This window comes from Syngnathus typhle, linkage group LG1 (assembly GCF_033458585.1).
Source record: "Syngnathus typhle isolate RoL2023-S1 ecotype Sweden linkage group LG1, RoL_Styp_1.0, whole genome shotgun sequence".
NCBI classification, from domain to species: domain Eukaryota; kingdom Metazoa; phylum Chordata; class Actinopteri; order Syngnathiformes; family Syngnathidae; genus Syngnathus; species Syngnathus typhle.
In genome coordinates, this window is record NC_083738.1 from 1,916,236 (window position 1) to 1,930,934 (window position 14,699).

A 14,699-nucleotide genomic window follows, 5' to 3' on the forward strand; every position below is an offset into this window, starting at 1 on the left:
AAAGGGGCAGACAGCAACGGACCAATATCACAGAGCTTAGCTCTAAATCGAGATACAGATCGCTGTGGACAAATCTGAGTGCGATGTTTCGTTGTAAAATAACAGATAAGTAAAGACGCGGTGCTTCTGACCAACGGAGCACGGTAGGCGCGGGAGTCAAGGAGGCAAAACGCTGACGGAACGTCGCGTGCTAACCGAGTATTTAAAGCCACTCACATAAGCATATGGAAAACTTGAACAGTCCGAAAACTCTGGATATCGACTGGACTCACCAACAACATTTGGTGGAAGAGTAGCTGATTGGATACTTCGAAGTGAATAACCTCAGATTTATTTTGTCCTGTTTGGTCTGAGCGCCACTGTTTTTCAACGTTCTTTTTTTCATCTGGATTTTAATTACATGGCACGGAAATTCTAAAGTCATGAACCAGGGCATAGCGGTGCAGAGAACTGATGGAGGCGATGGTGTTCAGACGCTGATGAGTCGAGCAGGAGCCGCTGCATGTCCCGCTGCGTATCCCGCTGCGGTATTCCAGGCTCCAATGACAAGCGAAGAACCAGTACCGAGCTTTAACGAGGAAGGAGTCCAACCTAGGCCCAGCCCGGATAATTTGGACAAATCGAATGGAGCAGCTGTGGGTGAAAAACGGATGTTCTCCAGTTTCTTCTTCGGGATCAGAGACAGTCATGCACAAAACAACTCAGAATCTCCACCGACGAACCCGGTGTTGGCTCCACCACAACAGGTAGATACAGAGGAGCGCTTCATTTCTGAAAATATCTTGATGCACTTGCCACAGCATGGTGGAATGAATAACACCTAAACTAAACTAAACTAAACTAAACTAAACTAAACTAAACTAAACTAAACTAAACTAAACTAAACTAAACTAAACAACAATTATAAAAACACATTCGACTTTATCTAGGCCTACTAATTGTGGAAACAAATGCCAAGCCTGCATTTGCCAGACTTCATACATTCAAGAAGAAGATTATTTAGATTTGGCAGGACAGTTGTTAACTTCCTTACAGAAATGATAGTGAACCGCACTGGCTGTTTGCGTCGGTAATACGAAGGACTATAATTTATCCGTGGAGTCTGCTGATACAGACCACGAGTATTTATTGTTCATATTTGATGTAGTTAAGTCATTCATTCATGAACGGCCAAAATGCGAATCGTCCATTATTTTATACATCTTAATTAAAAGCATTCCTTAATGCGTTGACATATAGCGTTAATGAATGTTTATTTTGGGAAAAATCTGAACAATTTTTAAAAACGGTGACGATATTCGTCATAATTTGTCATTATTTCAGTTACTCATTCACATAGACACGCTGTCCAAATTGACATATTGTCCTTAATTATATGTTACGGTGGAAAACCTCGAAAGCCAATTCCAATTGTACCACTTTATTGACGGCCCGTGTGTGATTAATAATTTTTCTTTCTTTAGTCACACATAAAAATGATCAGTTTAATTAAATGTTTCTAATTATAAACGCAGATTTTAATGGGCAAAGTTGTTTATTAGATTTAATTTAAATGCCGTAAGGACTCGGAACACACGCACATAAATCAATTGTACAGCCTGACGGGAGAATTCTTGCTAAATACTTTATTTCCGTGATGTTCACGATCCATAGTCAATTTAGGTCTCTTGATGATTTGTGTATTAATTTAGTTATTTATTTAAAATTCAGTGTTGAAAAGCGTCAATGAGTTCTCATTCAAGTCTTGTTTCTCAATCAACTCGGCGTAAAGTTAGTTCATTTATTTTGTGCTTTTGCAGGGTCTCACCGGTCATCGGACTACCTCATTCTCCGTCTTGGACATTTTAGACCCCAACAAATTCACCAGCAGTCGGAGACTGCAGGTACAGCAGAGCAGGCACGCGGATGACCACAACGTCGTTGCACAAGGTGGAGACATCAGAAGTGGGGCCGCTGGTGAATGCGAAGCGGGCCTGGAGCCCAATAATGGCAGTTATGGCGGACAGGAATACCCAAGCAGTAAGACCAATTTATAATAGTCATCTTTATTATTCTATTATTTTACAAAGTTTAAATTTTATTTGCTCATTTCATTTTGCAAACATTACTACAGATGTATAGAGTAAAATGGCAATCAATCATTATCTATGCGTAATATTTAAAAAAATGATAAAACTTGCGTTTGTAGTTTTTACTATCTTAATCTTCCTAATTATTTATTTGATCAACATATGCGAATTACTTTAGAACCCCCCCCCCCACACACACACACACACACCACACACTTTTATCGATTTCTAGGAAAATATAGTGACAGAAACAATCCTTTGGATTAATTTAATTTGCACATGATCAAATGTGTTAAACAATGTGATTTAATTGTCTTTTCATTAAAATATAAAAGAATATGTAAATCAAACACATTTTAATCACGTGGAACTGAAAATTGAGTCTACTTTTTTTTTTTACTGTGTAATTGCTGATGTCGTTTGAAATATTGTATGACATTTCCAACTTTGTCCATCATAGTCTTCATTATATCGTTGACCCATTGTCTTAAATAGAAAATTGAATAAGTGGAATGACTACCACTATTTCCGTATTTTTATTATTTCCACTAATCCGCTAGTCATGGAGGCTTTAATTTTTATTTAATGTTATTCATCTTTATGTATCAAAAAGTAAAAATACCTTCAAATATGCCTATAGTTCTCATTCTTAAGAAAAAAATCCACGATACTTTACTTTTATATCATATTTGAACATCACAAATGATTTCTTTTGAAAATAGTCAATGCAGTTATTAGACCATTTTAATGAAGGCTGTGTCAGCATTTACTCTTTCATTTATTTGCAGAAAGATGGACAATTAAGATGGACAATTACAACGTACAATCGTACAACAGTTTTGTGTTGCCGGATGTTTTATTCAATTTTGAATAGGCCTGCAACGGATTCGAAAATACTATGATGAGGAATTGACATTTTGAAATACGTATTATTTCATTTATAACGAAAAAAAAAATAGCTTAATTTTAGGGCGTCGTTTGCGCCGCTGCTTTACAACAAGGTTTTGTCATAATATGTGTGTCATTAGGTGACTTTGTCAAGACAGGCCACAGTGTGGCCTTAAAGATAAATTTTATAACAGGTGTCGGAGTAGTTGCAATTATCTAGTGAAATATCAAGGCCTCTTGTTCTGAAGTTGTCACCCAGTAAACCTACTTGAGAAAAACGTCAGCTTGTTTGTGTGTGCGCGCGCGCACATGCGCGTTTTAGTGTGGCTGTGCGGGCGTGTTTTAATGTGGCCGTGTGCCCGTGCGGATATGTGTGATGTATTTTACTGTTTCACTACCAACATTTTTTAATCTAATTTCAGCGGATCTGACAAACATCATGACAATAATTAACGTATGTAATCTATATAAAAGTCTATGTAAGTAAGTAAATAAATAAATACTATTCATTCAAGTCTTGGCAAATAAATATACAGTCACGCCTCGGTTTTCGAACTTCCCGGTTCTCGAACAAATCGGAATTCGAACGAAAAATTCGAGATTTTTTTGCTTCGGTTGTCGAACAAATTTCGGAGGTCGAAGCTTGCGAGATGAGCCGAGAGGACCCGAGAAAACCCGACCGCGCGGCCCGGATGCTGACTGACTCTGTTGTTATTGTATTTTCGTTACTTTGAGGATTGTATTAACCCCTAATCATGCCTCCAAAGAAAGCAAGTGGGAGCAGTAAAGCCATCCTAAAACACAAAGACGCTCTTAAAGCTATGCGACAGTGAGCGCCCGGCGCGCTGCGGTTGCGCGATCGGACCAAATTAGGCTCCCTGCGCACTGAGGTCCACTTGAATTTTGGAAAGTACATCGGGACTTTAAAAATAATTTCCAAATTTCAGCGACGGCTATGTCACAATAATGCGAACAGCACGGTGCAGTTGCACGGTCGGCGGTGCGCTGCAGTTGCGCGATCGGACAAAAATTTAGCTCTCTCCGCACTGAGGTCCACTTAAATTTTGGAAAGTACATCAGGACTTTTAAAATATTTTTTTAATTTCAACGACGGCTCTGTCACCATAATGCACCTATTCCCTTTCGAACCGCCTCCTGCATGGAACGGATTGTAGTCTAAAACCGAGGTTTGACTGTATGTATATATATAATTCATAATTTGTTTGCAGGAGAGGAACGGGCTTGCATCACAATATAAGTGAAAGGCGCGTGTGTGTGTGTGTGTTTGTATATATGTGTATATATATATATATATATGTACACATACACACACGCGCCTTTCACTTATATATAGAGAGAGATATAATGTATGTGTATATATATATATATATATGTATGTATATATATAGAGAGAGAGAGAGAGAGAGAGAGAGAGAGAGAGAGAGAGAGAGAGAGAGAGAGAGAGAGAGAGAGAGAGAGAAGAGAGAGAGAGAGAGAGAGAGAGAGAGAGAGAGAGAGAGAGAGAGAGAGAGAGAGAGAGAGAGAGAGAGAGAGAGAGAGAGAGAGAGAGAGACTTTATTCCCAGGGGGAAATTCAGGTTCCAGCAGTTAAATACAGAAATACACAGATACAGTGGGGAGAACAAGTACCGTTTTTTCCCGTGTATAATGCGCCCCCATGTAAAATACGCACCCTAAAAATGGCACGTTGATGCTGGAAAAAAGCCTGTGCCCATGTATAATACGCACCCTATTTTATTTTATTTTTTTAAGTCCCAATGATCGTCACACACGCAGGGAGGCAATGGGTCCCACTTTTGTAGTCTTTGGTATGGTCTTAACTAGGCTGGATGTAATATTTTTTTGTTGGCGTTGATTTCTCCGACTGCCCGTAAAGGCACCACCGCGATCAGTGCGGACATGTAAAAAAGGCGTGCGGACGTGAAAAAGGCGGCTCTTGTATGGGAGAGACGTTGAAGAGAAATAAAAACACCCTTGGAAACCAAAACTTGCCCCTCGTCGTGACTCAGAGCCGCAACAAATGTTTCGGATTTGTGTAGGGTACATTGTGACAGCAAACGAGCAGGTGATCGAGCAAGCGTCTGATACGAGAGCATTGCGTTCGTATGGAGCGTGTTTGAAGTGAACCGCAGAGACGAAAGGAACAAGGCAAAGTGTTGTGAAATAAAATATTACCTGTAATACGCATTTTGTTATTTGCTGATTGTATTAAACTATCACATTCATTGTTAGTCAAGAAGAGAAGAGGACTATTCGCATCGGATCCATAGTGCGCATGCGTAGTGATACTGCCTCAGTATGACGTCCGGTCCGCGATGGAGATTAAAAAACAAACAATGTTTGACAATAACACACCATCAAGGATTGCACCATCGCATCAAACAATGTGTCGTCAATTATGAATTTTACTGACTAAGTGTGTTGGGCAGGATGGCTGAATGCGATGCGCGATTGACAACAAACAAGAAGAAAGGTGATTTCAAGTTTTATTTCGAGGGAGGTTTGTCATGTCTCGTCCCCAGTTTTGCTATGTGTCTAGGTTGCCATAGTTTCTGTTCGCGTCGCCCCTCCCTTCCTGTGTCACCTCAATCAATGTAATGTGTTTTGTATTTAAGTCCTGTCTGCCCCTTGCTCACCGTCGGATCATTGCATGTGTTACTGTCATGATGTCTGTTTGGTTTCTGTTCCTGTCTTTGGTAATGTCACCCTGTCTTTTTGTTCCACGTCTTTGTCGGTCAGTCCTGTTGTTGGTTTTGTTGTACCATGATCTTCTTAAAAAAAAAAGAAAAATTAAATAAATAAATTGTACCCATGTATAATGCGCACCCCAGATTTTAGGACAATAAATTAGTTAAATTTTGCGCATTATACACGGAAAAAAACGGTATCTGCCAAATGGTGTTATGAATGTGGTGTGGAGGACTGACTCTTTGGAAAGTGGTATTTGCTAAAAGCCCATATTTGCAATGAGCTTTGAAAAATACTGGGCCCCTGTGAGCATACCGAGTGTTTGGTCCACAGAAGGAAGAATGTATCTTTCACGAGACACTGACTCTTTTAGGTGTCATGTCCACACAGATACATACCTTGTTATTGTCCTTTTTGGAAGCTACAACTATTCCACAGCTTCAATCCATTGGCTCTTCCATACAACTCATTATCCCCAACTATTCCATCCTCTGCAGGTCCTCTTTCACTGCCTAAAAGAGCAGAAATGGCACACACCGTGGTACCTTCAGTGAAAAAAGTTTTGCGTCGAGCTTTAGTTATATCATGTATGGTTTCTGAACAAGTCCAAGTTCATCACACAACTTAGGATACACTGTTCTTACACTGTCGTGGTTGACAGTGTCAACTTGTGAGATAAGTTTCAGTCTCACAGAAGGTGTTCTCAGCGATGCCACACGGAGGTTTCTGACTACATACATCTTTCTAGTAGTGCCCATCACCATACCTCGCTGTCTCGCTGGAAGATTCCAACTCCTTACGCGTTTTTGTGCTTTCTCCAGCAGCTCGTGTTTTGTTTAGATTTTTTCAAATGTCTGTTATGACTACGTCTGCACCGGAATCTAACTTGAAAGTCACTTTATTTCCTCTCATGTTTATGTCCGCCTGCTATGGCTCTTCTTCACAATCCACTTTTATTACTTTCTGAAAGATATTGTAAAATTCACTTTAATAACAAACAACTTTGCATTACTTATAACTCCTGTTTAAAATGTTCATGAGGCAAAAATAATTTCAAACTCATGTAAATTTAAGGTTTTTCATACAGTTTGTTCAATGTTATCTGACTCTTCAGATATGAATGAAAGGCAGAATTTGTGATTTTAGAGGTGTTCACATCTGCCTGAGTGGCTTTTATTTGGTTATTTTGTCATTTGAAAAATAAAGACAATTCCGACAATGAACATTGTTTTATAACAGTTTGTATTTGGATGAACTTTTTCGAGTTACAAAATATCCGAAAAAACTATTGGCCCCCAGGCCCCTTCACACATTCAAATCTGGCCCTCCTTGCAAAATGTTTGGACACCCCTGGGCTACGACTTCTAAGAAAAGGAAAGCTGCATTTAAACGAAAATTTCAAAAGTCATACTTTAAATATGGATATATTGCCACAGGTGACTCTGACGCGCTAAGCCCACTGCACAATATGTGGCGACAGGCTAGCTAACGAGGCAATAATGCCTTCAGAAGTGCTTTGGCACATTGAGACCAAGCATCCTGCATTAAAAGACAAACCTTTGGAATTTTTTGAATGAAAAAAACGGGAACAAGAAGGACATTGTCTCAGATTACGCCTAGATAGGACCGGCTCATTTCTGTGCTCCCACTAATTCAACGTAATGGTGAGTTTTATTTTTATGTGGTCTATTTGGTTTTATGCCAGTCGTATCATTTCATTTCAGCGTGTTTATATATTTATTATAAATAAACATATATATATATATATGTATATATATGTATATATATATATATATGTGTATATATATATATATATATATATATCGAGTCCACAGCCCTGATATATATATATATATATATATATATATATATCAGGGCTGTGGACTCGGTTCGGACTCGGGGACTCAGACTCGGTGGACTCGGTCAAAATCAGCACCGAGTTCGACAATAAAAAGAAGAGGAAAGACGCAGCCAGAGAGTGTCAGGGTACAGTCAGCGCGGTAGGAGTTGGAAGAAGCAGTAAAAACTCCACCAAACTCGTCGTAATGACCCGTGATATATGTTATATCCTTACTATTTTCCAGGTTCTTAGATAGCAAGAATAGGTCGGACAACGACGTGAATGATAACTGCTTTATTCCTTACTCACAGTGCGTTCACAGGGCGTACCACAACAACACAGAATGCCCATCCCACTTCCGGGGTTTTTCTACTACGGAATTTGAGTTAGCCCAAAATAAACAACATCTCTTCCCCTCTTACAATGCACGTGCTATATGCATGAACAACATAGTCTTATGCACCTATAACTTGACATCTTCAAGATCTATCAATAACTACGATTAAACAATTATCATATATGGTCCAGACAATTATGACAATAATATTCCCATGAAACCTTAACTTTGGGTGAGGGTGGACTACCTCGAATTATACCGAATTATAGCGAAAAACCGATGTCGTACGGCGTCAGCACTATGTTGTTTTCAATAAAAACATGAAGAACTCACCTTTGCGTCAGTCAATTTTAATTTTTATAAAGGATTATTCTCATTTGATGTCTTTAAATTCATCCGCGTTCTGCCATTGAAGCGGGGTGCATTCAAAGACCAGTCGTACAGACGGAAACGTTTTGTGATCAAATCTTTCATAACGAGAATGATTTGAGTGAATTGATTTGAATTAATAATTGAGAAGAAATCTCAGTTCTGAAGGCTCCTTTTGTCCCAAGCAAAGTGACAGATGGTGGGGAGGGGGGATAAAAATGGTAAAATCAATTCACTCAAATCATTCTCGTTATAAAAGATTTGATCACAAAACGTGTGTGGCTTTTTCTTAAATGAACACGTTTGACATTGCTATCGTGTCAGCTTTTAATTATATTGCGCTGTCATGTTAAAGCAGATTAATAAATGCAACAATATTAATTTGCTTTGAAAATACCTGAGTAATAAAATAAAACGGATGGATGGATGAATGATGATCACAATTAAGTATAAAGTCTCCTTTGTAATATATACTCCTTGTAGCCTGTACCCAAAAAGAGGAGTTTCTTTGCATCGAGGTTTATGCAAAGAGCTCACGTAATTATATTGTTGCGTTTTGGTGAAGTGAATGAGTGTTCCGTCTGTACGACTGGTCTTTGAATGCAACCCACTTCAATTCCAGAACGCGGATGAATTTAAAGACATCAAACGAGAACAATCCTTTATAAAAATTAAAATTGACTGACGCAAACGTGAGTTCTTCATGTTTTTATTGAAAACAACATAGTGCTGACGCCGTACGACATGGGTTTTTCGCTTTCCAAATAAGGGGTCGTCACTAATTATTTGTGTTGAGATAAATGTCTGAGCCATAATGGTGTAATTAATGATTAAAACTTGAAAGTATCTGTTTATTGTATTCGTTTATATGTTTAATAAAGACAAAGCCATCACAAAACTGTTGTAATTATTTAGATTTTGATCTAAATTAGCCTTGAATAAAGACTAAGCAGTCACATGAATTAACAGAAAAAATGGACAGCCGGACTCGGACTCATGGTCAAGAGGCCGGACTCGGACTCGGTGCAAAAATCCGACCGAGTCCACAGCCCTGATATATATGTATATATATATATATGTACATATATATATATATATAATATGTATTGTTTATTTATTTAAGGCCGGTCCGCGAAAATATGGATTAGACCACAGATGCGATTGTTAAACTGTTCTTCCGAGTAATATCCACATCATTCATCATTACAATAGTCCCGTATTTTCCGCACTATTAGGCGCACTTAAAAACTTAAGATGTACTCAATAAACCACAGTGCGCCTTATAATGCAGAGCGCCTTATATATAGATCAATTGATGAATTGGTTGATCCATACTGGTTGTACACAGCGCTCTGCCAAAATGCTTTAGTACGTTTTAGTATGACTACTAAATCACAAGGTCCCATTGCTTCCTAGCATTACGGCAACCGTGGTCAGGGGGCGTCACTGAATATCTGTTGTACCCGCGAGGTTATTTCATTTCAAAATAGGCTGCTCCATTAATATTTTCTAGTACGTTTACGAATCAATATCCAACGGAATCATAAATAAGCAGCACCAATGTGTTAAATCAGTCTTTAGTTGGTTCCGATCACTTTTATGGGAGAGAGTTTGAGAAACGTGATTGTTTACAGGGGGCTGCCATGACACTTTGCTGAGGCTCATGGGAGTCTGCAAGCTGAGGCTCATGGGAGTTTGTACTAATGCTAGAATGATGGCTGCTATACGCACGAGGCTATTTCACTTCAAAATAGGCTGCTCCGTTAATGTTTTGAGTAAATTTACGGATCGATATGGAAGGGAAACATAAGTGAGCAGTACCAATGTGTCAGATCGAACTTTAGTCAGTTCCGATCATTTTATAGGAGATAGTTTGAGAAACGCGATTGTTTACAGGGGGCTGCCACGACACTTTGCTAAGGCTCATGGGAGCCTGCGAGCTGAGGCTCATAGGAGTGTGTGGGTAGCTAATGCTATAATGATAGTTGCTATACACACGAGACTATTTTAATTCAAAATAGGCTGCTCCGTTAATGTTTCGAGTAAATTTACGGATCGATATGGAAGGGAAACATAAGTAAGCAGTACCAATGTGTTTGCTCAAACTTTAGCCAGTTCCGATCATTTTATAAGAGATAGTTTGAGAATCGCGATTGTTTACAGAGGGCTCATTGGTTATTGGCTAGTGGATGCATACCGCAACCCTAATCAACCTCAGTTTGTTGCAGTATAGCTTCTATTTTATGCGCCTTTTAATGCGGTGCACCCTATATATGAAATAATTTCTAAAGTAAAAAATTCAATGTGCCAAAAATACGGTAATGATTGTCTGGATCAATAGCTTCATTTTCGTCATTTGATAATTTATTCCCAGGTTGATGTCATAACTCACCGTCAATTTCATCATAGCCATTGTATTCCTGTATTCAGACAAACTGAGCAGGTCTTACATAAAAAAAACTTTTCTGACAGTTTCGGCAGCAACTTTCGCCTTCTTCAGAGAGTGTCACGATGGTGCGTGTGACATCTTTTTCAGCTGTTGTTACTACGAGGGCGTGAGCCTCCTGTCAGATTTGACAGGTGGGTCACGCCCCCTGCTGTACTCTCGCTGCTCCAAAACACTGGTCCAGGTGTGTGAGAGCATGTATTCTCCCTCATCTCGGTTCATGGTGTGTTGTCCATTTTTTCTGATTTCTATTGCCTCCATAATCCAGCGGTGGTGTCGGTTTTCTTCAGTGCGAATGACTCTCGCTTTGTTCCAATTTATGATATGGTTCTCCCTTTTGCAGTGATCTGTTATGGCTGATTAGTGGGTCTCTTGCAGTTCCTTTTCCTTTGTCACTCTTGTGTGTATCTCGTCCGTCTTCTTCTCGCATTACTTTTGGTGTTCTTTCTTCCTTGTACTGAAGTTCCTTCCCGTTTCACCGATGTATATTTTATTGCATATTTGACAGGGTATTTCGTATATTGCATTGCACTTGTTGTCTTGTTTTATTTTGTCCTTGGGGTGTACTAACAACTGTCTCACTTTTCTGTGTGGTTTGACCGGTGTGCTGATGTGATAGTTTTGCATTACTGTCTGTATTTTTTATGTGACTCCTCTGATGTACAGTAGTGTTACCATTCCTCTGTTTTCCATCTTATTGGTGGTTTTCTTTTTTTTTTTGGTTCCGTTTCTTTTTTCTTCACTTGTGCTGCTCCTTTGTTTATTGCCCATTGTGGATATTGACATGTTCTGAGTGCTTGTTGAATGTGCTTCTCTCTTCTGGGTCCGTGATTATTGTTGCGCGTTCGTGCAGTGTTCTGATGACTGACATTTTGTGTGTTGTGGGGTGTTCTGATCTCCATAATAAATATTGATCAGTGTGGGTGGGTTTTCTGTGAATTTTTATTTTTATGTCTCCGCTGTCTGTGTGCTGTATTTTGATATCTAAAAATGCGATGGTATTATCTATTTCTTCTTCGTGGATGAATTGTATACTTCCAGTGGTTTCTATTGTGTTAAGGTGATCTGTGAGCTGCTGCGTATGGCCAGTTTTTATTTTTCTGTGATGCAGAGTTGAGTTTGTAAAGTTGGTCGCTGAAGATTGAAGCGTACTTTCCAGATTGTCAATATCCAATGCGCACACCTCCTACATCTGCATACATGGCATAGCTGCAGATTACACATTTAGTGTAGCTTTTTCATTCCTAAAATGTCTTCAGCTCCTCAAACGCTTTGATCTGTATAGGTCTGATAGTCATGGGTGGCGCACTGGTTACAGTCGCTTCACAGGAAGGTGTGGGTTCGATTCCGCTTCAAGCCCTCCCTGTGAGGAGTTTGCATGTTCTTCCCGTGGCGGCGTGGGTTTTCTCCAGGCACTCCAGTTTTCTCCCACATCCCCAAAACATGCATGGTAGGCTGATTGAGCACCCCAAATTGCCCATAGGTGTGAGTGCGAGTGCAAATAGTTGTTTGTTTCTGTGTGCCCTGCGATTGGCTGGTGTCCCCCGCCTACTGCACAATGACTGCCTGCGACCCCCGTGGGGACAAGCGGTATAGAAAATGCATGGATGGATGGATGGATGGATGGGTGTCTGATGTTCTCCGGCGATGAACCATTCGGTGTTATGTAGATTCTGCAGTTTGGATCTTTCCCTCCTTCTGCAGCTGCCGGGCTTTCCATGCTATGGTTGTGTTTTGCCTGCTGAGATGCTCATTGATGAAGACCTTTGACTCCTTCAGGTTTTTGCCCTGTTTCAACAGAGAAATCTTAGATCTCATGCTTGTAAATTTCAGCAGCCCAGCACGGGTTTCATTGCTTCAGCCCCTGGTAACAGCAGATGGCATGAGTCCACAATTCCAAGATCACTATGTTGATATTCATTATAGTCTTTTTTTAGGTTGAATTATGTAGCATGACTCACAAAAATGGGGGCAAATAGAAAGCCTATTGGTTTGTGGTGTTAAAAGTTGCAACTGCTAAGTGTTTGTATGTGCTTGGTACGTCATAAAAAAATACAGTATGGCAGTAATGTCAAGAAGGTGTTAACGCACCACCAGGCAGAAGAGAGACATAAAGCTGCCATATAATCACTTCAGTACACGTCCTTGCTGCCTGGTAAACCCTCAACAACAACCGAGGTATGCACATCTATGGCTAACCGCGTGTGCAACTTGAAAGTGCGGACGTGTGCTTTTATAGCGGAGCATAACTTGCCATTGACCATGTAACAGATACTAATCGAGTCTGTTTTTTGGTCGCTGAAGATTGAAGCGCACTTTCCAGATTGTCAATACCCAATGCACACACCTCCTACATCTGCACACATGGCATAGCTGCCCAGCTCAAACCAGAATTGTCAGCCAGACTGCAAGCAAAGATGTTCTCTTTTAATGTTGATGAGTCAACAAATGTGAACATGGACAGGATCCTCAGTGTTCTGGTTAGATATTTTAATGAGGATATGAGTAAAGGATATGGCCTCAAGAAAAGTCAATATTGCTGATGTCACGACACTCACACACACTTTGACCGATATGCTCAATTTAAACAGACTAAACTGGAATCAGGTTGTTTTGTCCTGTTGGGTACCTATAATGTCATGAGAGGAAAAAGGTCTGGTGTAGGGACACAAATAAGAAAAGAAAATCAATTTATTCTGCCTCTACTAGTGTTTAGGAACTTGCTTTTGAGATACTAGCTAACAGTTTCCTCCAATTAAGACCAGGAAGCCTCTTGCTGTTTTAGTACTTTACTAGATGTGACTGTAAAACCGTAACTGTAAGAAAGCATAATGATTCATTATAGACAATTACAATATAAAGTAGACCCATCCACCGACAGTATCTTTAGTTAGTTAGTTAGTTAGTTAGTTAGTTAGTTAGTTAGTTAGTTAGTTACCATAATATGATTATAAGCCTCACCAGCAAAATTTAGGGGAAAATCTTTTTTTATATTGCACCGTGCGAAAAGCCACATGTACCCGTGAGTTATTTACAAAGAAAGACGGTACAAAGGAAGAGAGGAACATACCTTAACTTTTCTGCCAAACAATGCCTGTGATGGGGCAGTAACGGGGCAGTAACACAGCAGCAACACGGAAGTAACACAGCACTAATAGGGCTGGATAATAGGGCTCTAATTTTTCAAGTGTCTGTGCAAACACACAATCTCCCTGTACACACTGTGGACCACTGTGTGCAACACTAGATGAAATAAATAAACAAAAAAAACAAAAAACAAACATACATACATACCGTATTTATTCTAATTATCGCCCATATTCTATTAATCGCCCAGTGTGTGTTAGCGATGACATAAATAAAAAACTTTGATACCTCATGCTGCTAAAAATTCCCCCCAAAACGTACGTTTTCCTCCGCGATCGCATGTCGACGTCATTGCGCAAGTGACTGATATGACTGATTTGACAGTACGTCGAATGTCCCTCTTAAATTGGTTTTCTGCATAAACTATAATACAATTACACTCGTCACTCCGCTACAATATCCTCACACAATTACGTTATCGGGGCGCGCGCTCGAACAAGACGATCGCGATAACATGACGTGCGCAACTGTCGCATCGATGGAGCGTCAATTGACGCACCCCGCTGTCAGAGGTAGATCAAAACAGCCGCTGTTCTAGTGTTAAGAACACCAGTGAGATGCAGGTATTGCATACTACATAAGGAAATATATACATATTAGCCCATTTCAGTGCCCCTTGGCGATCGGACAAAAAGTGTTCTCTATTACCGTTTTTTTCCGTGTATAATGTACGAAATTTAACTAATTTATCGTCCTAAAATCTGGGGTGCGCATTATACGTGCGTTTACATGGGTACAATTTTTTTTTAATTTTTTAAAAAGAATTTTTTTTCTTTTAAGAAAATCATGGTCCATACGACCGCAATGCTCTCGTATCAGACGCTTGCTCGATCACCTGCTCGTTTGCTGTCACAATATACTCTACACAAATCCGAAACATTTGTTGCGGCTCCGA

General features: G+C 39.7%; 1 protein-coding gene across 1 annotated transcript in view; it reads left to right on the plus strand.

Annotated features, from left to right (window-relative positions):
* The first annotated feature begins 422 nt into the window (after positions 1-422).
* The window catches only part of nkx1.2lb (NK1 transcription factor related 2-like,b), a 29,355-nt gene continuing 15,078 nt past the window's right edge, over positions 423-14,699 (plus strand). Inside the window, exons 1-2 of the mRNA XM_061285776.1 lie at positions 423-746; positions 1,800-2,019. Of these exons, the coding sequence (XP_061141760.1) occupies positions 423-746; positions 1,800-2,019 (544 nt within the window). The remainder of the gene's footprint in view (positions 747-1,799; positions 2,020-14,699) is intronic.